Here is a 22,766-nt window from a genome sequence, read left to right as displayed (position 1 = left end):
AGTACGAATTTTGACCCTGTTTTTGAGTCTTATCTAGCGCTGGAATATGATTGAAACATTTGTTTTTGTTTTTACAGTTTATGGTTGAAACACATACTAACACAGCTATATATGCCTAATGTCACAAAGGAAAAACAGACCAGCACTATTCAAGCTGTGTCGCAGCTGAAAAACAATGCATAGTGGTCATATTGGCCTTAATACATCCATGATATTGGCGCAGTGCTGCTGCCCTCTCCTGGCTGCTGGCAGTTCGCCGCTGTATCAAAATAACAGGTCTATATACAGTCTATGGTTTATATCATATGTCTATACATAGACAGGCTATGGTCTATATCCTTGAAGTTACACTTCCGGGATTGCTCCGGTGCAGCAGGAAATTCCGCCGGATGCATGGATGTCCGTTTCCTTCCGCTTTCTTTGTGTTGGAATTTTAAACTGGTGGATTTATGAGGACTATGGTTGACTGCTCCTCAGATCGCTGCATGCATGGTAAATTGACACAGCTAGCTAGACTATCTGTTCAATCTGAGTTTTCTCTCACATGACTATTTTATTTAGCGCCGCCCATGACGATTGTGATTGGTTTAAAGAAATAAACCAGAGCACGTTTTTCTCCCATCCCGGAATGCTATGTGGAGTAGCCAGACCCTCCTCCACTCCGCAGTGTGTGGATGGCCTGGCTAAGCGAGACTGAAATAACCGTTCTCCTGTGACACATTTCTGTCTGTCAGAGCTGTGCCGTCCATTCTTTGGAGGAGAGTGGAGCTCTTGTGGGGAGACACAAGGGCACTAAAGAGCCCAAACGGCTGGATGCAGTTTTGTCGACGAGTTTATTTTTGAGATATGAGTCAGCGTCACAAAATATTCAAGGTAAGTAGCGAGCTAGTGCTAGCTATATCGAGTAGCTAACTGTACTAATGCCGCGCGTGTATATTGTCATGGAAAACAATAACTGCATGCTAAACAAATATAAAATGATAGTAACGTTAGCTCACACGACGTTGTTGAGACATTTGTGAGTGGTGGAGGCTTAATCACATTTGGGCCAATATTTTAGTGGTATAACCTGAAGTCCAATTAACTTTACATTGACATTGAGTTCAAGAGGACATTTGTGATTACATTTTACATCTAACCTTGGCTTGCTTCAGCGGCATAAACGAATGTGATGTTAACTGCTTGCTCATGAACGCATCAGACATTAGGCTAAATGGATTCCATTCTAGATATCGCGAGCCCCTTAAGCCATAACGTCAGGTTAGCCATATGAGGCTCGACAGCATGCCACACAATGTGCCGAGACGAAACCTGCACTGTGACAGAAACTGCACAGGTCATGGTTTAATTTGAACTCGAACCTTCAAATAGACCAACTAAAGCCATTTACCAGGTATTATGAAGAGATTGCAGTGTAAGCCAAACAAATCGGCGTTACTTTGTAGCCAAGCCAGACACCCGGCTGCCTGGTTTGTGCCATTGTTGTCTGCACTATCTTCACACCCCATCTGTCACACTGAGACTTCTCCTGTTTGACCTGCTTATTGCAGACAGCTTGGAGCGTGTGTAGCGGATTAACCTAGTTGTGTACAGTGCGTCTAAACAGGGTTTTTTTGTCATCTAAAACAGTAGTTCTCAAACCTTTTGACGTCAAGGACCCTTAAACTGACACAAATTAGACCATGAACCGCCATTTGATTAGATTTGGTTCCAGGCCAGGGTCCCCAATCTAATAGTGTTTTTGCTTTTAAATGTTTTATTACAAAAACTGTATGAAACCCATAACCAAAATAGTCATACGTTATGTCATTGTGTTACTTATGGATGGAATTATAGTGAAAATAAATGATTCCCCTTTAGCTGGGGACCCCCTGGAATCCTCATCAAAGACCCCTGGTGGTTCCTGGACTCTATAGTTCAGAAGAATGTGATCAGGTGGGAGATGGGCTGTTCCCACTGATAACGGATTTTAAAATGAATACTGGTATTTGTACAGTATAATTTGATAATTAGCAATTGTGCTATTGCCATGTTTTGTTTTTTGTTGTTGCGTTTCATCATTGTAAAATTTGTAATTGAAAGAGACAGTGACAAAAGTGACAATATAGCCTTAATACTCTACATTAGCCAATATATTTACTTGCGTGGAAGCGCTAATGTTTCATTATGGTTACCTTCACCTGTTACCTAATCCCCAAAGGTCCTCATTATTTACCTTCCAACAAAGTCACCCTATCAAGTACAGTACTCTCGGTCATTGACCCCTTTTGTAAACCCAATTTCCCTCATCAGTGTGCGTATCACCTACTACCACCCCAACAGGACAGTGGCTTACAGGGCATTCATCTGCTGCTGGACTGAATAGGCAGGAACATTTTAGCCAAATGGCCTGCATGTCTGGCGCCCCCCTTAGACTCAATATTCACAGGAAAATGGAGCTACACTGCCCCTTAACGTACAAACATACTCTATACTGTTTGGTGTGAAATCATTCATTCATTAAGTGACTAACTCATTAACCTATTTTCATACAAATCAGAGGCACTGGCCATGGTGTTTTCTGTTAATTACCTTTTGTACTCACTCTATTTATACTTTGTCCTTGTTTCTCCAGGCTTTTTTACTCTACATGTACTGTTTTTTAAATGTTCAAATGAACAATTGCAGAAACAACAGGCAGACTGCGACAATGTCAAAGTTTTTCATTGTCTTTGTAGGTATTTGGGGCCCAGACACTGCGCACCTCCATTATACTAAAAGGTTAACCAGACAGTAACCAATATAGTGCGGGACCAGTATGTGTTATGTGGTCATAAAAAGTATTGTAGGGTTTTAATCTTCAAAACATCCTCACAAAATATCAATCTATTATACAACATCTGAAACACAAAAGTATAAGAAAGCATCTGCAGATAAAATTCAACAAAACAAAGCTGCATTTCAGAGGAATAATAACAACCCATATTAGAAAAATGTATTCCCGTTTTAATGCTTAAGAAATAGCCTCGCCATATGTTATTCCTGATTTGAACATTTCATTTAAGTAGCTGAAGCTGTAGAGTTCAATACTTAATAAGTACATTTATTTGGTAATTGCTATACTCCATATCTTTGCCATGTCTGTATTGCCCAAAACTGTAAAGGTGTCCTCTGACAAAAATACAAAAAGTTTCTTTGAACGAGTGAAAGAATCTGTAACCCTCCTTGACATAACTTCAAAAATGTGGCCTAACTGGAGCAAACCGGTGTTAAGTTAAGTCAACTCATACTAGCAGGGTGATGCATAGTGTGACCCACGTTGTTTTAGCTAGATACACCTATGTTCTCTGGCTTTCCTGTTGAAGTGAGGCTGGTAACACCTGGTTCATGTTCAGTGCTCATGCAGAGCAGAGGCAGATGTTGCAGCCTGTGGAGAGATGCATTACAACGCCATATCTTTGTATTAAAGAAATCTGAAGCAATCATATGGTTGCATAATATATTTTGCATTGAAGGAGTAGGAAGTGTAGTTCATCTTCAAAATAAATATGTAGATTTTAAATCAATGTTTAAGTTTACAATTCAGTTAATCTGCAATAATCTGCCTTTTGTGTGTCAGTAGTTTGTTGTGTAGATGCTCATGTGGTCCATTTTGAAGTATGATCTTATTGACTTGTGGTGCCACACAAAGAGTAAATTAAGATATTGTCTTATGGGAGGTAAATGAATAGACAGTGCTCTTGCTTATAAAATGAAAAAAATACATATTGCCAGGAGTGATGGCTGCATTAAAATCATTTAAAATGTAACCTTGTGATATCCCCATGTTGTGACAGCTTGCCAGCTAGTGGTGTGTGATCTGGAGGGAGAGGAAAGGACAGCAGAGAACATGGAGCTGTCAGATGGCTTCTTGCTGCAGGTCAACAACGGAGAGCAGTGGTGTAACCGCTGGAAACATCCCAACGATGACTCGGTAAGCCACAGACCCAGACCAACCATCTTCTTTATGCCATTATACAGTAGGATCAGCATTACACTTCTTGTCAGATCATAGAGGGTTTAATCTTGTCTCAGCATTAGTTGTCTTAGTTTTTCCTTTACCTTCAATGTGTTTTATGTGTCGATGTGTTTCAAGGACCGCAGCACCAGCCCCTCGGTGCTGCGCTGTGTTGCCAGCACGTGGAAGGAGGGCCTGCTGAACAGAAAGAGGCCCTTTGTGGGCCGTTGCTGTCACTCCTGTACACCGCAGAGCTGGGTAATGTTGCACCACAGCTAATTAACTCTAACATGAGTTAATTTGCTAGACTCAAGTCAGGTCCAGATCTAATGTAATTGTTTATAACTAAGGAGAAAATGATCAGTATGTAGCGTACATTAGGGCTGGGCGATATGGCCAAAATATTCCATCCTGATAGAAATCATTTCATATCTCAATAACAATATATATCACAATATAGCAAGTTTTCTTGTAATTCAATAAATGGTCTATATGAAATAACCACATGGTAAAGCCTATTTTTGTATACTTGTGTGAATTAAATACTTAACAAATGAGAAGTACTGAGTGTTTTATTCATTTTATTAACAACTTTAGTGCAAAATGAACTTAAAGTGCAAGGGCCAGAACGTAAAGCGTTGTCCAAATGACATAAATGTTGCCATAATGCTGTTTAGTCACTTGATTTTCGACATTGCGATATAAGCGTTATAGAAAAAAAAAATGTATACGGTACATATCGTCATATTGCCCAGCCCTAGCATACGTAACCTGGCAAAATCAATTCATTGTGGCTGTTTGAAGACACAGCAGTGGTAACAAGAAAATGAGTTTTGCATTAGCGTCAAGCAAAGTCAGACCAGACTGACTTTATGTAACGGTTAGGCTGGTCTGACACAGTATCTCTAGTTGAGACCTTGATAACGCCAGCTTGTTTAGCTCTGTAAGGATTGCTCATCTGGATTCCAGTCAAAGACAACAAAATAAAATATACCTTTTATGTGTTTATTCCTCAAATGTACAAAGCCATCGCTGTTTCTAAAGCTCTTTAAGTTATGTTGATGCTTCCTCATAATAATAATCATTTTTGTTTCGGTCCCAGGACAAACTGTTCAACCCCAGTATTCCATCTCTGGGACTGCGCAACGTCATCTACATTAATGAGACACACACCAGGTAAACAAAGCGAAATCTACTCCATTAAAGTATCACTTTATTCCACAGTATTTTTGCTCTGAGCCGTCCTATTAGCCTGGCAAGAGGAACACATTCAACTTTGAAAACTACATGTCGAGCTGGTTGGCTTTCATTTGCTGCTTTGTCCTCTGATGCTTTAAATGCCCTTTGCACCTTGCAACAAGAGCAAGAGCTTATCTCCCTCTGTATAGTACAATCAATACAGTGCAGGCTGTAGCTGGCCCTCCTAACAACCTGTGTATAATAAATGGCAAGGAAACAGCGGAAAGGGAGACAGATTAATAATTTAAAGTCAGTGAACACCTGACACATGCATCCTGTGACTGACCTGAGCAGGCAAAACTCAGTAACACACCTTAATACCTCAACCCCAACCAGTATGAACATCAGCGTGGTGTGTATCTTTGCTTTTTCAAAGTCCAAGGCAGTCCTTTGGAATAAGGCCACCTTTATGAAGGCTGTTTGCCATCATGCTCCAAATAGCACACAAATAACCGCATTGTATTAGCATGTAGACAGAGACATCACAGAGCCAAAATGGGTTGAAGTCAATATGGACAAGATGGCATTGTGTAGTTTTGACACAATCAGTATTGTGTCATGTATAAGCTCAGCAAAGTGGGGGGAAAAATGAACTTAAAACAGCCATTGTTGTAAGAAAGCTGTGTGTAATGGATAAAGTCAGCCAGAGATGATCTCTGGTTCCTAAAAAAAGAAAGAAAAGATAAACAGTTAAACCTTGTATTGTGTGTATGTGAGAGTATGCATGCAGGTTTTTTTTTTTCACAGATCAACAGATATTTATTATCACATATTTTATACAAAATATGTCAATGCATTTGTTAGTGTAGCCATGCATGCAGTATATACGACAATGTGTTCACTTCTTTACATGTTTCTGTGTATAAACTGGTGCACATTTGTGTGTCCATGTGCTCATGCAGACAGCGGGGCTGGCTGGCGCGCAGGCTAAGTTATGTGCTGTTTGTCATGGAGAGAGATGTCAACAAGGACATGTTCACCAGGAATGTAGTGGACAACGTGCTCAACAACAGCAGGTAACGGTCGGTGTTACATGACACATTTGTTGGAACGTGTCATCAAAGTGCAACTGAGCATCATGAGAGTATGGAGTCATAGGAGTGCCATAAAAAACAATACATCTGTAAAAGAATAATATAAAGAGGAATAAATGAAAGAATAAATAAATAAGCAAAACATTTGGAAACATAAAGAGGAAAAAAAATCTAAGAATAAATAAGAAAATAAAAATGTGGAAATATAAAGACAAATAGCAAATATATAAAAGAATAATACGCATTTTCATTTATTTTTCTCATTTATTTGTTGATTTATTTATTAGTATATTTTATATTTTTTAAATGTATTTATTTTTTTCCCCTTTTTATTTTGTTCTTATTCTTTTCCCTATTGCCATTGCTATTCCTTAAAGGGCCAACTTCATTTAGGTTTGTGTCCACTTACAGCATGTTTGTGCTGTGCTTTGGTCTATGGCAGAGTGGAGAGTGCTATTGTGACGGTAGCCACAGATTTGGACGCTGCAGCCAGCCTGCCTGGCCAGGAGCACAAAGCCATCAGTAAAGTCAAGCAGAAAGCCAGGGCCTTCCTTCAGGAGATGGTGGCCAACATTTCCCCAGCCTTTATCAGGTACATGATGTATACTGGAAATCTCACCTCACTTGCTTTTCAGTCAATGATTGATATTGCTGGGCTTAAAGTATGAGAATATTAGAACACATTACTCGAATTAGTACACTTTATGTGTGTAGCTTTACATTATGTTCCCTTACACTAAAATTGATTAGATTCTGCCACAGCTAAAGTTTTGGACTCTTTGTTTCTGTTGCACATCTTCTCACACTTTTCTTTATGTTTAGGCTGACAGGGTGGGTCCTCCTAAGGCTCTTTAATGGTTTCTTCTGGAGCATCCAAATCCACAAGGGCCAGCTGGAAATGGTCAAGAAAGCTGCTACAGAGGTGTGCAGAAACCACACACAAAGAAAATGAATTCTACTGTCACAGCATGATTTCCACAACATGTGCAAAGGTGTTTTCAGAACATATTGTACTCATATTTGTGACAGCTAAACACAGTGTCTTAACAGGAACCACTCAAATATTTATCATCACAATACCTTTCTGATGGATGCATGTACATATACATGACATATCCACTTTCACTGTTTAAATTGGATTTTGGTTAAGTTCCATCTGCACTGAGAAATGAAATGCATTTATTTAAAAATCATCTATGTCTCGTCTTTACAGCAAAATGTGCCCATGGTCTTCCTTCCGGTTCACAAATCCCACATTGACTACTTGCTTATCACCTTGATCCTGTTCTGTCACAACATCAAAGCTCCACACATCGCTGCTGGAAACAACCTAAGCATCCCTATCCTCAGGTAAAAAGCCCACCAAGCCTCATGTCAGGTTTGATCTGGCAATAAGGAGCATTTCTGCTCTCTGTAAGTGAAAATGCAGAGATCAGTTTGATGTCAGAAGAAAGCGAATTCCTTGGAAATAAATCAGAGAGAAATTAAAACTGAGCTAAAGAGTGAGACTAAAGATTGAGACTGATTTTACATTTGGAGAATATTAATAGAAGCCTGAAAACAGGTAGTGAACCTGTTTTTATCCTGCATGAAATATTATTTTGAGGTTCTAAAACAGATCTTCTATAGTACATGGAAGCACCCATGTACTTGACATAGTCCATACTGACATAGGTCCCAGAAGTACCAACCTGAGCTATGGTTACCGAGAACAGGAACACACCTAGTGACAGGGTACAGAAGAGGAAACATTAAGAAAATGAAGAAGTGAAAGGAAAGCAAAAAGTGTGTTATATAGATATACACAACTGACGGGTTCAGCACAAAATGTATAGAAATCTATGAGTAAAGGCAGGACTTGGATGCAAACTGGCTTATTCTACATTGTAGGGAACCGCTGATGTTCAGCTGTCAGCAAAATTTTTTGTTTAAATCACATTGAATAGTCCAGACTGAATAGTCACATTTTTAAAGAGGAATCACTAACAGTACAGTGAAATTTAATCACAGTGACACCATAATCCAAATTATTGGCATGTCGTTTTTACGGACTGAAAATGATGAGGCCAAGCTGCTGCCAGTGTATGAAGCTTTGTGCAGAAGCTGATGAAACTTTCTATTTTTCTCATCTCAGCACCCTTATCCGTAAACTTGGAGGATTCTTCATACGACGGAGAATGGAGGAGACGGGGGATGGGAAGAAAGACATTTTGTACAGATCACTCTTACATGCAGTAAGTCCCAAGAGTCTGTTAATTTTTTTGTGTGGTGTGTGTTGCGTCTTGCGTGTGTGTCTTGCCATGGCTTATTATGTAACTGCAACTCCTCCTTTGCAGGCTTTCTGCTCTGTTTGCTCTTTTCATTCCTAAGTGATCGACAGGGAGAGTTAAAAGCCTTTGTTACATGATGTTAGTGCTTTCTTTTTCATTTTCAGGCATACTGTACAGCCTTTTTACCTTTTTAAATACGTTACTTAGACACTACTATTATCTTGTAGTAGTGTCTAAACACCTTCTGTAGACTTCTCTAAAACTTGTGCTGCAAAATTAAGATGGTGTTTGGCTCCTCTTCACTGACCTAGAGCCAATTAATGTGCTGTCAATTTATCTCTGTTGGGACCGTAGGTAGGTTTATATTAGTTGCTAACTACAGATGGTCAGAGCTTTGACTCCTGTGACTATTAGAATTTAGGTCAGGCCTCGGTTAAAGCATAATCATTTTAGTGATCTATTGTTTGGCCTATCAAATGTCCCAAAAATGTCTGTTAAATATTTGACATATTGTTTTTGAGGACCATTGTCGATGTAAGTAATTCTAAATCTTTCATACTATGACGCTAAATGTATTTCCACCCTCGTGTGCATATTGCATCTCAAGAAAGTCACTGGTGCAAAACCCTTTTGAATAGTTTGAATTATAAATTAGAGGCTGATTAAAACTGGAATCTAAACCTTTTGTTTAGCTCTAGTATTTGGATAATGTGGCTTAACAAGCTTTTGCTAATTTGAAAACCTGAAGTAGAACTAATGTTAATGACTATTAATGCTTTGTCAAAAATTAATGCTTTGTACAAAGTCTCAAAAAAGCTAGGCTGCTTAGTGGATTTACTTAATTGTACCAGTCTGTCACAGTTGAGAATTGCTGTTAATTTGTGTTTTTGGAAGAGAGTTGAGACAGTAACGATTGCCCGGTTGCCCTTGGCAACCACATTAAGTCAATTGGCAACCATTTCGTGGCCTCTGGTTGCCCCCTTTGGCAACCACCTGTTCAATATTTGTTTTTGTGTTGTTTTTTGTTTTTTTAAATATAAAAACAAATCAAAACTTACAAAACTGGAAAAATCTTATTTCAAAAAAAGTCAATATTTTATTTGGTTGTCTCCGTAAAGTTTAAACACTACGTTCGTGCGCACCACAACATTTCAGCTGTTGTGCGACCGCTTTCCACACAAGCACGTTTGCCATGAAAACATACAGGCTGTCACTACCCGATGTGAGTCGCGCATGCGTCACTTTGCGACAAGTAGCCTACAGGATGCTAACGGCTTTTTGAGCTAACGCACAGTCTATGAGCTAACGTTAGCAATCAAACAATCATAGATAGCTAAAACGTTTTTGAAATGACTGCTGCTGCTGGCTACAAGTTAGCAGTCAAACACAATAAAGGCTGTCACTTAATGGCGTTTTGAGCTAACGTTAGCAATCAAACAGTCATAGATAGCTAAAACGTTTTTGAAATGACTGCTAGCTAAAAGTTAGCAATCAAACACAACAAAGGCTGTCACTTGAATGGCATTTTGAGCTAACGTTAGCAACCAAACAGTCATAGATAGCTACAACGTTAGCTACAACGAAATGATTACCATCTTCTGTTATTGTATGTAAAAAGAAACGTTTATTATTTTATAGATTTCACAAATTTCAGTATGACACGTTATGCCGTAAACATTTTAAATCTGAGCATGCGCGACTCACATCTGCACTCGACTCGCATCGGGCAGTGACACAGGCAACGCAGTTTTCAGTTCACGTTAAAATGGCGCATGTTAAAATCCGATGCTAATATGGCACCGGTGTCCGGTATCTACAGGACGGAATAGCAACGCAGATTTCGGTGCCTATTTATGGTGCCACCTAAATATCTGCGCTGCTTGCTGATGTTCAGAAACAGATGTTACAGGCAACAGAAACATCGCTGCATGTCACGCTAGTTAAACACTAAACACTTGGCAGCAGGTAACGTTAGCCTACCATTAGCTACAGTAATAACTGGAATAAACACAGTTAAAATGCTGACAGCTAAACAGTGTGTATGACTATATTTCACTGTAGAGGATTCCAACAGCCGGACGTACAACAGTCTACCGCTAAAGCTATAAGCTAAAAAAACACAAACTCAGAAAAACAACACAGACGTGGGACGTGACTAATGCTGCGTATCAGACACAATTTTTATCCCGTAAGTTACAACTTCAAGTCACCACACTCACGACTTGGTAGCGTTCCAGGCAACTTTTTTTTTGTGCTGTTGGCAGGGTTCAGGTTAGGCTACCTAACGTTAAGTTAGCTAGCAGCTACCTAATGTTGACGTTAGCTAGCGCTAGCTGATACTAGCGATTTCTAGTCGGTGACATATTTTTGGCTTCATTTAATAAACATAACCTGTAGTAGTACACAATTGTATGTGTATTGTTTTGATTACAATGTGCGGAATTACTTTACGTTGCCTATTTATGTCTATTTATTTCTATTTCTCACCGTTAATCACCAGCGTCTGTACAGCGTCAACAGGAGTCACCATTGTCGTTTATGTGTGTGTGTGACGTGAAAAACTGTAACTGGGAGTACAACGATCTGGTACGAGTTCACAGGTAGTAAGTTATGGGTTTGACTGCCGTTCCAGGGCACTTTCACAGGTAGGTTGTGAAAACACGGGTTACGGGTTGCCTGGAGCAGCATTAATGTTGCGTTTACTTAAAACTGGTAAACCTCGTGGTGCATTCAAAGTTATTGTAAAATACCCTTTTCTCATCTGTTTTTGTCTTTTTAACAGCAATTTACTGGTGAAAGAAGTAATTATTGTTAAAAGTTATTATTACATTTTTAATAATCATTTAATTTCCCCCACGTTTTTGTGCTGATCCAAAAAATTGATCCGATCCGTGACTCAAAACTGTGATTTGAACCGTGAACCTGTGATCCGTTGCACCCCTATTTGAGAGGGTTGGGAAATTATATTGCAAGCCATTATCTCATTGTTTTATTATTAAAATGTGTGGTATAGTTACATAAGAAATCAATTGCTCCAAATTAAGGCAGTTTAAAACATGGCAACCGTATTGTCAATTTCGGCAACCAAAAGCTGATGCCTGGTTGCCAAGCCGGCAACCACTTTAAAAAGTTAGTGTTGAGCCCTGTGAGAGTAATGAAAGCAGCAAACTGTGGCAGGCATTGTGCATAAGATAAGAGGTATTGGCTTAAGACATGAACAACTGTTGTAAAGTATGACCTACATTTTATCCCTTTGTATTTCAAATATTTTAACACACATTCCACCAAACACTTGTCAAACAGTGAACCACGTAGTACTTAATTTGGTAGAAGATGTAATTTTAATCTGGCATGCGTGTGTCACTCACAGAAATGTAATCCACCAAATTCCCTCGCAGGCATAAAAAAAACCCATGTGCTGCTAATTTTGGTCGCTCCTGTGAAGGATGAACCTGGACTTCTGTCCTTTTCAAAGCTCACTCTCAATGCAACAGCCCAGATTCCATTTCAGGACAAAGCTTCTCTTCTCAGAAGTGTCTACATAGCAAGAGACAGCTGTACTCATCCATGGCTGGATACTGTTACACAACATGGCTGCCTTGGCAAGTGCCCAGTCCCCTGCGGTGTGTTTGGCGGTCAAACGGTCTGTGACCACCACCCACTTTGAACTTGTATTCGGGCTGCATACGCAGCAGCTGCTCAGGGTTCACTTTACTTGACCTCTACCTTGTAACGGAGTCAATGTTGTTTTTTTTAAATGTCAAAGACTTTGCAGCAAATTGCATTTCATCAAAAGTAATTTGCACATTTCTCTAACTTTTGCCATCCTGTGCCACCTTTATCATTCATCTTCATTTCACCATTCTCACTTCAACATTATTCTGTTTCATCAATCTTCCTTCAGTATACAGAGGAGTTGTTGCGTCAGCAGCAGTTTTTGGAGGTCTACCTAGAGGGTACCCGCTCCCGCAGCGGTAAGCCGTCTACAGCGCGTGCAGGCATGCTGTCCATCGTGGTGGACACAATGTGCACTGGGTCGATCGCAGATGTACTGGTGGTGCCAGTTGGCATCTCTTATGACCGTATTCTTGAGGGCAACTACAATAGCGAGCAGCTGGTAAGTGCTTGGGTGACGTCTGTTTTTTGTTTTGGCAACAAAGGTGTTTTCTTTCATTCAAATAAATAGAATAGATATTATACAGTAGTTCTTGCTTTTGAAATTGTAACTGTAGAAATGAGGTGACAACATTTTGTTTGTGGTGGGTAGGTTAGATAACTTAAATATGTTGTTATGATTATCAAATCTACATTGTAACCATCTGAACTTCTCAATCCCACCAGGGCAAACCTAAGAAGAATGAGAGTTTGTGGGGAATAGCATGTGGAGTGTTTAGGATGCTGAGGAAGAACTACGGTTGTGTCCGAGTTGACTTCAACCAGCCCTTCTCCCTAAAGGTGACTGATTGCAGGTTTATATCAGCTTTCATACAAAAGAACTACAGCTGTTGTGGCCACATGCGGAGCTTTAGCAGATTTCAGCTATCACTCTTGATTTTAAAGTGCTAAAAAGCGTTGCACAGCTTAACAATGTAGGAATCTTACAACGAAAGATCATGCTTTCTTTTGGTTTCTCAACATTTTCATTAAAGAAAACATCTATGCCTGAGTTTGTATTTGTAATGAAACTTTTGTGTGTCAAATGTAGGAGTACATGGACTCCCAGAGAAGCCGCCATATTCCACCACAAGTGTCCCTGGAGCACACCTTGATGCCCATCATTATTTCTGCACAGTACGAGCAAATAAACACACACAACCCACTCTTAACAATCAGTTATATCCTCCTCTGTCCACAAACCAGCAGTTCCACATCCCCACCTGTAATATTATGAACTCTCCTGTCCAAACTTGACTTCTCCCTCCTGCTGCTTGACAGCAGGGTCTGTTATCTGGCAACCGAGACTAGCGCTTGAGCAAGCATTGACAGGGGTCACTTCAGTTCAGCGCTTTCCTTTCAAAGATAACTGATACAGTCATATAGTACAACAACAAGGACGGCGGCGCTCCATCCCAGCTGGTCTCGTGTCACAGGTTCAAAGCTCAAGCCAGCAGAGCCGACTGAAAAGACAAATTGCAAATACTGTTTCATAAAAAGTGCCCTACATCATGTATAGTAACAGTAATTTAATGATCACATTTGGAAACATATTAAGCTTACTTCAGTTCAGATTAGTGTTTATTTAGAAACACAAGGGGCAGTTTGTTTGCAGCATAAAGACATGCAGAAAAGTAGTACATAGGGCAGGCTCAAGCCTTTCTGGTGCCATCTATTTGCAGTTATGTCATGTTTTTCTAAACTGTCTAAACTATTATCCAATATTATATAAAAACTTATATTGGTGGTTTCAATCATTTTACTCATATAAACACCTGTTAAACAAGAGAGAAGGAAACTCATTTGTGAAATGAACTGGTGTATTATTCATACCGTATCAAGTTGACATAACAAGACAATTATCAATCTTTATGTTTACATGTTGAGTTGTTGTTATTCTTCCAGGCCTGATGCTCAGCTGTTTGAGGGGCAGGAGGAGGAGGAGCAGCAGCAGCTGAACAGAGAGCTGCCCGATGACCTCTCAAGGCGACAACTTATCAACAACCTGGCCAAGCATGTCCTCTTCAGTAAGAAATTCACAAGCCACACAGCCAGTGGATTAACTACACCCTATCTATAGCCTTGTTGCATATGACATTATAGGATCATTATCAGCTTCACCAAGAAACTCCGGTTTGTTAACTTAAGCTGTTTGTAGTATAGAAAGACATCAAGTAAGACTGACATGTGACAGAGGTCATTAATTGTCACAATGCCATCCAATTCAGAGTCTTCCAAACAGGATGCCACATAAATGTCTTATGGCACTATCACATCTCATTTATTTTAAATACAACAGCACGTTTGCTGCTTAATTAGGCTTTCCTCTTATCTCCTTCTTCTGCACATGATTCTCCTTTTCATCTTGTGTTAAAAGTGCACCTGCAGCACACATGAAATACTATCTATCATACTGCCTCCATTAATTGAAATTCCACACAGCACAGCATCAGTCCATCCGCTTCCCATCCCTCTGGGCTTTTTTTGCCGCGAGGGTAGCACTACAGAAACTGGTTCTTCCCAGCTCATGCAGCTGCATTCTACTAGCTAGGCCCATTTGTTTTTTGCTCTCAGCCAATCACAAAGCCTCCTGCTGGATGGCATGTTGTTTTCAGCCAGTAGGATAAGGGGGTGGGGGATAAAGAAGCACAAGTAGGGAGGAATGCAGTACCACTGCTCACAGGCTTTACACCCCTGATCTTGAGCTGTGCTTTAAATGACCACTAGTAACCTCTATCCTAAGCCATGCGCACACACAAGCACACACTACAGTATTTTCTCGGTCTGCCTGATATGTTTCTTATGTAATCAACTCTTTTAGATTTTCTTAATCCTGTGTTATATCATGCCTAATTGCCACAGACAAACCTGGTACATTGCACACTTTTATATGATTGGGAACTTTATTTGACAGTCAGTAAGATGCTAAGTGAATAAATGTATAATATTTAAAATATGTAACATATGGTTAGTCATAGATTGTCAGCTAGTCCCATCTGTACATACACTTTTAGTTGTTGCCATAATCCCCACCAATGTCTGACATTCGAGACTTTGGGTCAAGTGCTTAACAGCATAGCACTTTTTTTCTCTTATAAATTAAAAAAAATATATTATTTATGAAATATTTATGGATGATATTGATAATGTTGTCAGTGTGTTGCTCATTATATTGTCTTTGTTTCTATCACAGCGGCTAATAAGTCATCAGCGATCATGTCTACCCACATCGTAGCCTGTCTGCTGCTGTACAGACACAGACAGGTAAGTCTGGCTGTCTTTCATGTCCTCGCTATAACATCCTCTGTCTTCACCCCTCTGTTCCTCACATTTTACTCCTCTTTTTGTCTGTCTCTCTTTTTTTCCCTGTTCATCCTGCTTTTGCCCATCATGCTCCCTCCCTTACACCAAGGTGATCCAAATGTCACATACCTCTGCATGATAGTAATGAATGTCCCTCTCTGTTGGAGATCTCGCTCTTCCTGCATCATCTGTACTGTATTAGTGGTGAGCCGCTGCCCTCTGCAGGCACACTGATCTAAGTGGCTGACAGTGAAAAACAATTACTGAAATTGTCTTCCTGGCTCCAGGAATTGGCCAGCGCTGCATATAACAAACTCAAGCACTGTCTAGCATTTTGTTGTACTGAATTCTGGCTTTGATTAGCTTATGGAGTCACACACATTTTTTTGAGCTTTATGTTTTTTCGTCCACTTTTCTCCAGGGGGTGGTGCTGTCCAAGCTGGTGGAAGACTTCTTCAACATGAAGGAGGAGATCCTTTCTCGGGACTTTGATCTGGGGTTTTCGGGGAACTCAGAGGATGTGGTCATGCGTGCCCTCCACCTGCTGGGAAACTGCGTCAATGTGACCAGCAGTTCAAATCGCAACGGAGAGTTCACCATCGCACCCAGCCAAACTGTACCAGCTCTTTTCGAGCTCAACTTCTACAGCAATTGCCTTTTCCATGTCTTCATTTCTGATGCAATCATTGGTACGTTTAGCCAAGACGTTGTTGTTGTGTTCTGTGCTGTTCTGTGTATCACTAATCTTTGACTTGTTTAGCGGTGTGTTGTGGATAATCTTTGCTGTTGGCATTTTAAATTCCATCAGTCAGACGCTAGTTTTCCCAAGCCTAGATTTTTCTTCACAAATTTATTTTAATGCTTTGTCTCCAGCCTGCAGCATCCTGTCACTGCAGCGAGAGCTGGTAGCGGAATCAGAGTCTGACCACCCGCCCGATGGTCTGAGTAGCCTCCCTCTCAGTCAGGAGAGACTCATCCGCAAGGCCGCCGGGCTCTCGCACTTCCTTGTCAATGAGGTGACAGTGGCACCAGTAAGTCCTGCACATTGTCACCATCTAAATACTTTATTTTTGAATTTTCTCAGCAGTAAACAGTCACAATTAACTAGACAATACAGCAATCAAATAGAGCAGAAACAGACAGAAAAAAAAACAACAAAACAAAAAACACACAGGTAGAGAGCTGCCAGAATATCAGAGTGCAAGTTCAAAACTTGCTCAGATTAGGGTTAGTGCATTTAGGTCTCATCAAGTAATGTCAAAAATGGTTTCCACACCTTCAAGAAGTAACTTTGTGAATTCCTTCTGTCAAAATGAATCTGTTCCATTCTAGCCACAGGAAGCATTTCATTGAGCCACCTCCTGAAACATGGGGGCAGTGGAGACTTCCAATTAAGTAATGTTATTTTTTTTAGCTGCAACCATGCCTGCTCTAATAAGTTGCTTCTGATGGGGAGGAAGGGCCTCATCAGAGCAACCAGAAATAGCCAGATTGCCATCCGGCTGGATATTTATCTGACATTGTTTGGAAAGACAGTTAAATATGTCACTCCAGAAATGACTTAATGCTGGACAGTGCCAGAATAAGTGTGACAGTGAGCCCTCTGAGATACCACATCTGTCACACAGTGGGGAATCTGATTTCAAAAATCTTGTTAAGTTTGGTTTTAGAGTAATGCAGTCTGTGTAAGACTTTAAATTGAATTAATCTGTATCTAGAGCTAATGGACCAGCTCTGCATAGCGGACAAACCTTCCTCCCACAGTTCATCTGACACCGGAGCACCCAATTCCGCGGCCCAGGCTTCTACTGGTGTCGTAAAAGTGACAAAACAGGAGATCAAATGCTTTGAGTCAGGCTGAGAGACAAGTAAATCACAGAAAGTGTGACTATAGTTTGATTGTGAATTTTGGGGTACGCTCCGGTACAAAATGCCTGACTTGAAGGTAGCGATAAAAATGTTGTTGGTGATACTTAGTTTGGAGCTGAAGAAAGAAGTAAAACAAGAAAAAGAAAAAAAGGAAAAAAAACAGTCCAGGGACTTTCTGGACTGGAGTTCCCTCCAGTCCAGAAACACTCTATCCATCAGTGCCGGCTTGAACAAGTAATTGTATGTTATAGGGGCTTATACTGAACTATTCACCAATCCGAGGGATTTTTTAAATTTGATTCAAAATCCTCAGTGAATTTCTGAGAATGAAGTAGCAGAAGCAGCACTGAGAGGGAAGTTTCTGAAACTAGCAGGGACTACATTTTTAACCAAAGCGGGGAGACATCAGACCAGTCTTCGTAGGGACAGCCCCACTGCCAGAAAGTGAAAGCCCAGTAATAATGCTTAAATATCGGAAGGGGTCACCATCCTTCTAAACTTTATACCGTACAATGAGTCCAACAAGTGGCAAGAGGACATTTGTGAAGTGCATCTCTGTATTGTAAGACAAACCCATTTATGTCCCTTTTTTCTTGTTTGCCGTGTCTGAAGTGAAATGTGAAAAGACAATAACATATGACCAACCCATATCAACATTTGCTCTTCATCAGACCTCATGCCATCATACTTTGCACATAAAAGGCATCCTGTCACTGTGTGATCAATCAATTAAGAATGTCTCTAACTGATCACATAGTAGTACTGATCAGTTGTATAAACGTTGGCTGTTTGTTCCTGATGATGCTGTTGATGATTGATGATGCTGTTGATGATTGAGACGGATTTTGAATATGACAATCCACTCGTTTCACCGTGTCTCTCCCTCTCTTCCCGTCTATCTCACAGCCGTGTCAGACTATTTACCAGGTTTTCCATGATGCAGTGACCCGGCTGATCCAGTATGGAGTTCTCTACGTAGCAGAGGTCAGTTTACAGATACAAACCTCACTAGTGGCGGACAAGAATAAAAGAAACCACTGTGACTAATGCTGGAAGTTGACTCGCAGGGAACATCTCAGGAAGCGCTGTTAACTATAATTGTTGTGCATTTTGGGCTACTATAGGATCCGTAGTTAACATACACCTTATGGATTGTGGGTAACTTTGGCTTCTGTTGTTGGTGTTGGCCATGCTGCTGTGAACACATGCTGTTGTGCTAATAAAGGTTAATATCCCGGCGTAGTCTGGGTTTATCATTTTTTTCTAGTAACGTGAAACAGTGAAGAATCTAAGAATAATCGTTTACTGTATGTGTAATATGTGGTAGGTCTTTTCCATAGCCCTGATGGTCTAATTTGTGTTTTTTTTTGTTTGTGTGTGACAGGAGGACCAAGAGGAACTGAGTCCCAGCCCCACAGAGGAACCTTGGCCCAAGAAGTTCCCTGAGCCCCTTTCCTGGAGAAGCGATGAGGAGGACGAGGACAGTGACTTTGGAGAGGAGCAGAGAGATCGCTACCTAAAGGTCTACTTTAGTAATACATATCTAAAAAGACTATTTTATTAAAGCCAACAGAACCTCCACCGCAATGGTTTTCAAGTTGTTTGAATGACTTTTTCTCGCCCTGTTTCAGGTGAGCGTTTCCCCAGAGCACCAGGAGTTCTTCGTCTTCCTACAGCGACTTGTCAGCCCGGTGCTGGAGGCCTACAGCGGCGCTGCCATCTTTGTCCACAGTCTGAGTCAGCCCATGGCTGAGTCCGACTACACCCAGAGGCTCTTCAGATACCTGCTCACCCGCACAGAGAGAGGGGTGGCTGCTTATGGTAGTACTGCAATATTTCCCCACATACACTTTAGGAAAATTGCAGAATTATTTGAAAAAAATCATCATCCAGGCTTAGTTTCAACTTGGAATAAACAGTCGCTGCGTAATTATAACATGTTTTATCCTTCTATAATACAAAACTCATTATTAAACCTTTTAACAGTTACTGGAACAAATGTGCTAGATTTATGCTATATCTCACAGCGAAAATGACTTCTGAAGACTATGAATTAACTAGTAAAAAAAAAAATTTTCCAGGTGAAAGTGCAACTCATTACCTGGTTAAGAACACCGTGAGGACATTCAAAGAGCTTGGGGTAAGAGTGTGTTTATCATATATATCAAATTTCTGAACACATGGTGTGTTGCTTACAGTTATTAAAAGACACTTTAGTGTTAAGAAAGTAGGGTTTGGGTTGTGTTCAGGTTCCTCCAGCTGGAGTTAAGGTTTGCTTTCTGTGTTGTAATCTTCTGTAGGTCCTGAAGCAGAGAAGAGAGAACGAGGTGACAACTCTGGAGCTGAGCAGCACCTTTCTACCTCAGGCCAATCGGAACAAACTCCTGCAGTACATCTTAGGTTTCACCCTGCTGTGACCGACAAACCCTTCAGCCCAGCTCAGACCCCAGGCTCCTTCCAATAAAGGGCTTCTACTGGTTACTTCTAACAATCCCAGGTGCTACTCTGTGGAAAGCTTTACCAGGAAGTGCCTTCATGTAACAGCCGCTAACTGTTAGCTGTTAGCCGGAAGAGACTTGAAGCCAGTCTTCCCTTTTTGTTCCAGTCTGTGACTCCCTGTCTTAGAACTGTGCAGCTGATAAAACACGTGTATCATTCTTTGAAGAGGTACTTCTAGGGATCATCTGATCTTTGTGAACTTTGCCAGTGAAGTCATGAGGTTTTAATATGATCAAAATTTTAAACTATCAGAATATGTACTCAAGCAGGTTAGTAAATAAGAATCACTTTTACAGCAATCCGAACAAAGCAAGCTGCCTTTCGTCTATACAAGTGAACAAGCAAAATATGCATTGAAAATAATGGTAAACATAACCCACAACAAAAGCATTTTTATGTTATGCACTCCACTATCATACAGTAGAAAACGTGTCAAAATGTAGTTTGATGAAATGCTAATTTTGAAAACAAATCCCTGTTCATAGGCCAGAAGACTCATTTGTAGTGCATTCAAATACATGCACTCTAGTGTCATGGAATTTAAAAATGTAATAACTTTTCTATCTAATGAACAGTAGATATAATATTTGTTCCCCACAAAATGCATACATATCCAAATTTTCATTTGCAAAACTAAATGTTAAAATCTAATCCTTATAAACAGCTTTAATCAGTTATACTTCACACGTATTGGTTTAACGTGGCAAACACAAAATGTACCTGTTGAAAGTCCAGTGCAGTCGAAGCCTAAAATCACAAGCATCTGTAATGAAGTGCATTCAAACCACTAATATCTAAGTGCATTCAGTTACACTTTCATCATGGGTTTTGATGAAAAGTGACTTTGCTCTCTGTGTTTGCGTAACACCTTTTTCACTCTTCTCAATGAATGTTACACTGCACTTAAAATAGTTAAATACCAGCCATTACATCCACGTATGTTCAAATGCAACAAGCTCAGAAACTCTTTGGTAATGCCTTTCAGGGAAAGCAGAGATTTGGGAGCGCCACCATTTTTTCCTGTATTATAAACACACTGTATAATGAAAGCCGTTCTCAGCGTCACTGCTCTAATGGTTGGGCATACTTAAACAGGAACTGCATAGTGTGGTAAAAAATAAATGGTACATATCCACTGTGTAGCTGATTTAAATGAAAGGTCACGTGTTTACTTTTAAATGTATGATGACTGAAAATGAAATAATATTCCTTAACTGTCAGGTTTACCTATTCTTTATTGTTGTTGGTTCAATGCTTCATTTCAAAATTTCAGCACCACTGTCTTAATTCACAAAACACAGTCTGGAAACTTTCCGTAAATACTCTTCAAACTACCAGAAAGTAGATCCTGATAATTCCACAATGCATGTGTCCAAAAAAAATGGTGTCAGGCAGGTTGGGAATAAAAATTCTGGTAACCGAATGAGTTGATCATGAAAATCAAAAACAGACCAAAACTACCAAAATAAAACATGAGTGAAATTAAAAGCTAATAGTTGAACCTCACTGCACAGTTCATGTGCATTTATCTGCAGAACATTATCCAGTTTTTATTTTTACTGTAAAATAACAAAGGTCTTGTGTGTGTGTAATTCTGAATCTGAATATATTTTGCATTGAACATAAATGAACAACATCTAAGTTAATGTTGGTGTATGAGTGCACACCAACTGAAAAACGTGTGTGTTTGGAAGGACAGAGTAAGTTTGATGAATTTTTGGGATTATTAGAAGGAATGCTAACTATGTTCTCAGATTGATAATGTGAAGACAGTTTGAATGTTAGAAATCAACGTTCTTGATCTGTCAGGGCAATAAAATTAAAAACAAATCGGGTTACTGGTGGTATACATTTAAATGAATATTTATACTGAAAGACTTGTTGACAGTGATCAACAACACTGCTTGTTACAGTTAACAAATGCTATGTTTGCTTTATTTAATATTAGAAACCTGCATATTGTCATGCAATTTTTCAATTCTGTAAGAAATATCCCTGAAATGAGAACTTTTGAAGGATCGGTGAACGACACCCACAGCATGTTGAAGAACAGAAAAGTATGTCTTTTAAATGTGAATGTGATCAGTGTGATTTGATTTACATTCAAAGCACTTCTGAGCCCACAAATAAGTCCCCAAGCTGAGGAACCCCTCCGCCAAGATAAAAACCACTCTACATACTGTACTGCATGTTTCCTCTGGTCGTCTTGAATCATCGACATTTTAATGTGAACTCTACTTAACCTGAGAATTGTATTTTACAGTCTAGTATGTGAATTTTGTTGCCGGGAAAAAGAGTCTGTATAGGAGCTAAAGTTAAACTTGTTACCTCTTGAATGTATCTCATCTGTCCCCAAAAAGGTCAATGTGATATTGTAGAGTACTCGATGGAGTTGGTACAGACATGATAAAGTTTTTATGAACTGTGATTATTGTTGAGACTCATTGCTACTGAAGCTGCATTAACAACATCCCTCTACAACTATGTAACTTTGTAGGATAAAAAAAAAGCCTGTATCTGGGGAGCAGGTGCCTTTTTAATGCACTGTAGTGGTCTTTGGTTGTGTTTTTTGTTCTGTTTTTGTGCATGTTAACAAAAATGATTTTGTGTGGGAATCCAAAAGAACACTGTAGATTGTAACTTAGAAAAAAAACAACACAAGAGCAGAGAACTTGTGGTTACTGTAAGAAGAATCACCAGCTACTAAAAACAAGTGTCACCTTTTTCGTTGCTTTCTCAGAGCAAAGCACAATTAGCATTACTAGATTTTGTTTTTAAATAAATTAATGATAGATTAACAATGGTGTCTTCTGTTTTTGTTTTTTTTTATGATTTTTTTTTTCCAGGGGGAGATGGGACAAATGTTTGGGTATCAGTTATAAATACTCTATTGATATTACACTTTTTTTCCCAGTTGATTTA

General features: G+C 39.8%; 1 protein-coding gene across 2 annotated transcripts; it reads left to right on the top strand.

The window, feature by feature from the left end:
- Positions 1-608: 608 nt before the first annotated feature.
- Positions 609-22,353, top strand: gpam (glycerol-3-phosphate acyltransferase, mitochondrial). Of its 2 annotated transcripts, none has more exons than XM_035997323.1 (21): positions 609-873; positions 3,816-3,949; positions 4,100-4,234; positions 5,079-5,152; positions 6,118-6,231; positions 6,692-6,841; positions 7,072-7,171; positions 7,463-7,599; positions 8,384-8,483; positions 12,424-12,636; positions 12,861-12,974; positions 13,225-13,310; positions 14,079-14,200; positions 15,367-15,437; positions 15,898-16,165; positions 16,350-16,507; positions 18,252-18,329; positions 18,730-18,867; positions 18,977-19,166; positions 19,427-19,485; positions 19,646-22,353. In XM_035997323.1, exons 2-21 carry the CDS (start codon positions 3,869-3,871, stop codon positions 19,760-19,762), a joined length of 2,505 nt encoding a protein of 834 aa, XP_035853216.1. In that variant the 5' UTR covers positions 609-873; positions 3,816-3,868; the 3' UTR covers positions 19,763-22,353. The 2 variants fall into 2 exon arrangements, with proteins under 2 accessions (XP_035853216.1, XP_031170750.2); XM_031314890.2 differs by having other exon boundaries at positions 3,816-3,952; positions 4,115-4,234.
- Positions 22,354-22,766: the final 413 nt, after the last annotated feature.

Source organism: Sander lucioperca, chromosome 22, assembly GCF_008315115.2.
Source record: "Sander lucioperca isolate FBNREF2018 chromosome 22, SLUC_FBN_1.2, whole genome shotgun sequence".
In the NCBI taxonomy this organism is placed as follows: domain Eukaryota; kingdom Metazoa; phylum Chordata; class Actinopteri; order Perciformes; family Percidae; genus Sander; species Sander lucioperca.
The sequence above is the reverse complement of the archived record's forward strand: the minus strand, read 5'-3'. Positions and strand labels throughout refer to the sequence as shown.

Excerpts from the sequence above, each read along its gene's own strand:
- gpam (XM_035997323.1), top strand. The coding sequence starts at position 3,869 with ATGGAGCTGTCAGATGGCTTCTTGCTGCAGGTCAACAACGGAGAGCAG. Across the intron at positions 6,232-6,691 it reads AACGTGCTCAACAACAGCAG|AGTGGAGAGTGCTATTGTGA; the intron begins GTAACGGTCGGT and ends GGTCTATGGCAG. Across the intron at positions 16,508-18,251 it reads ATGAGGTGACAGTGGCACCA|CCGTGTCAGACTATTTACCA; the intron begins GTAAGTCCTGCA and ends TCTATCTCACAG.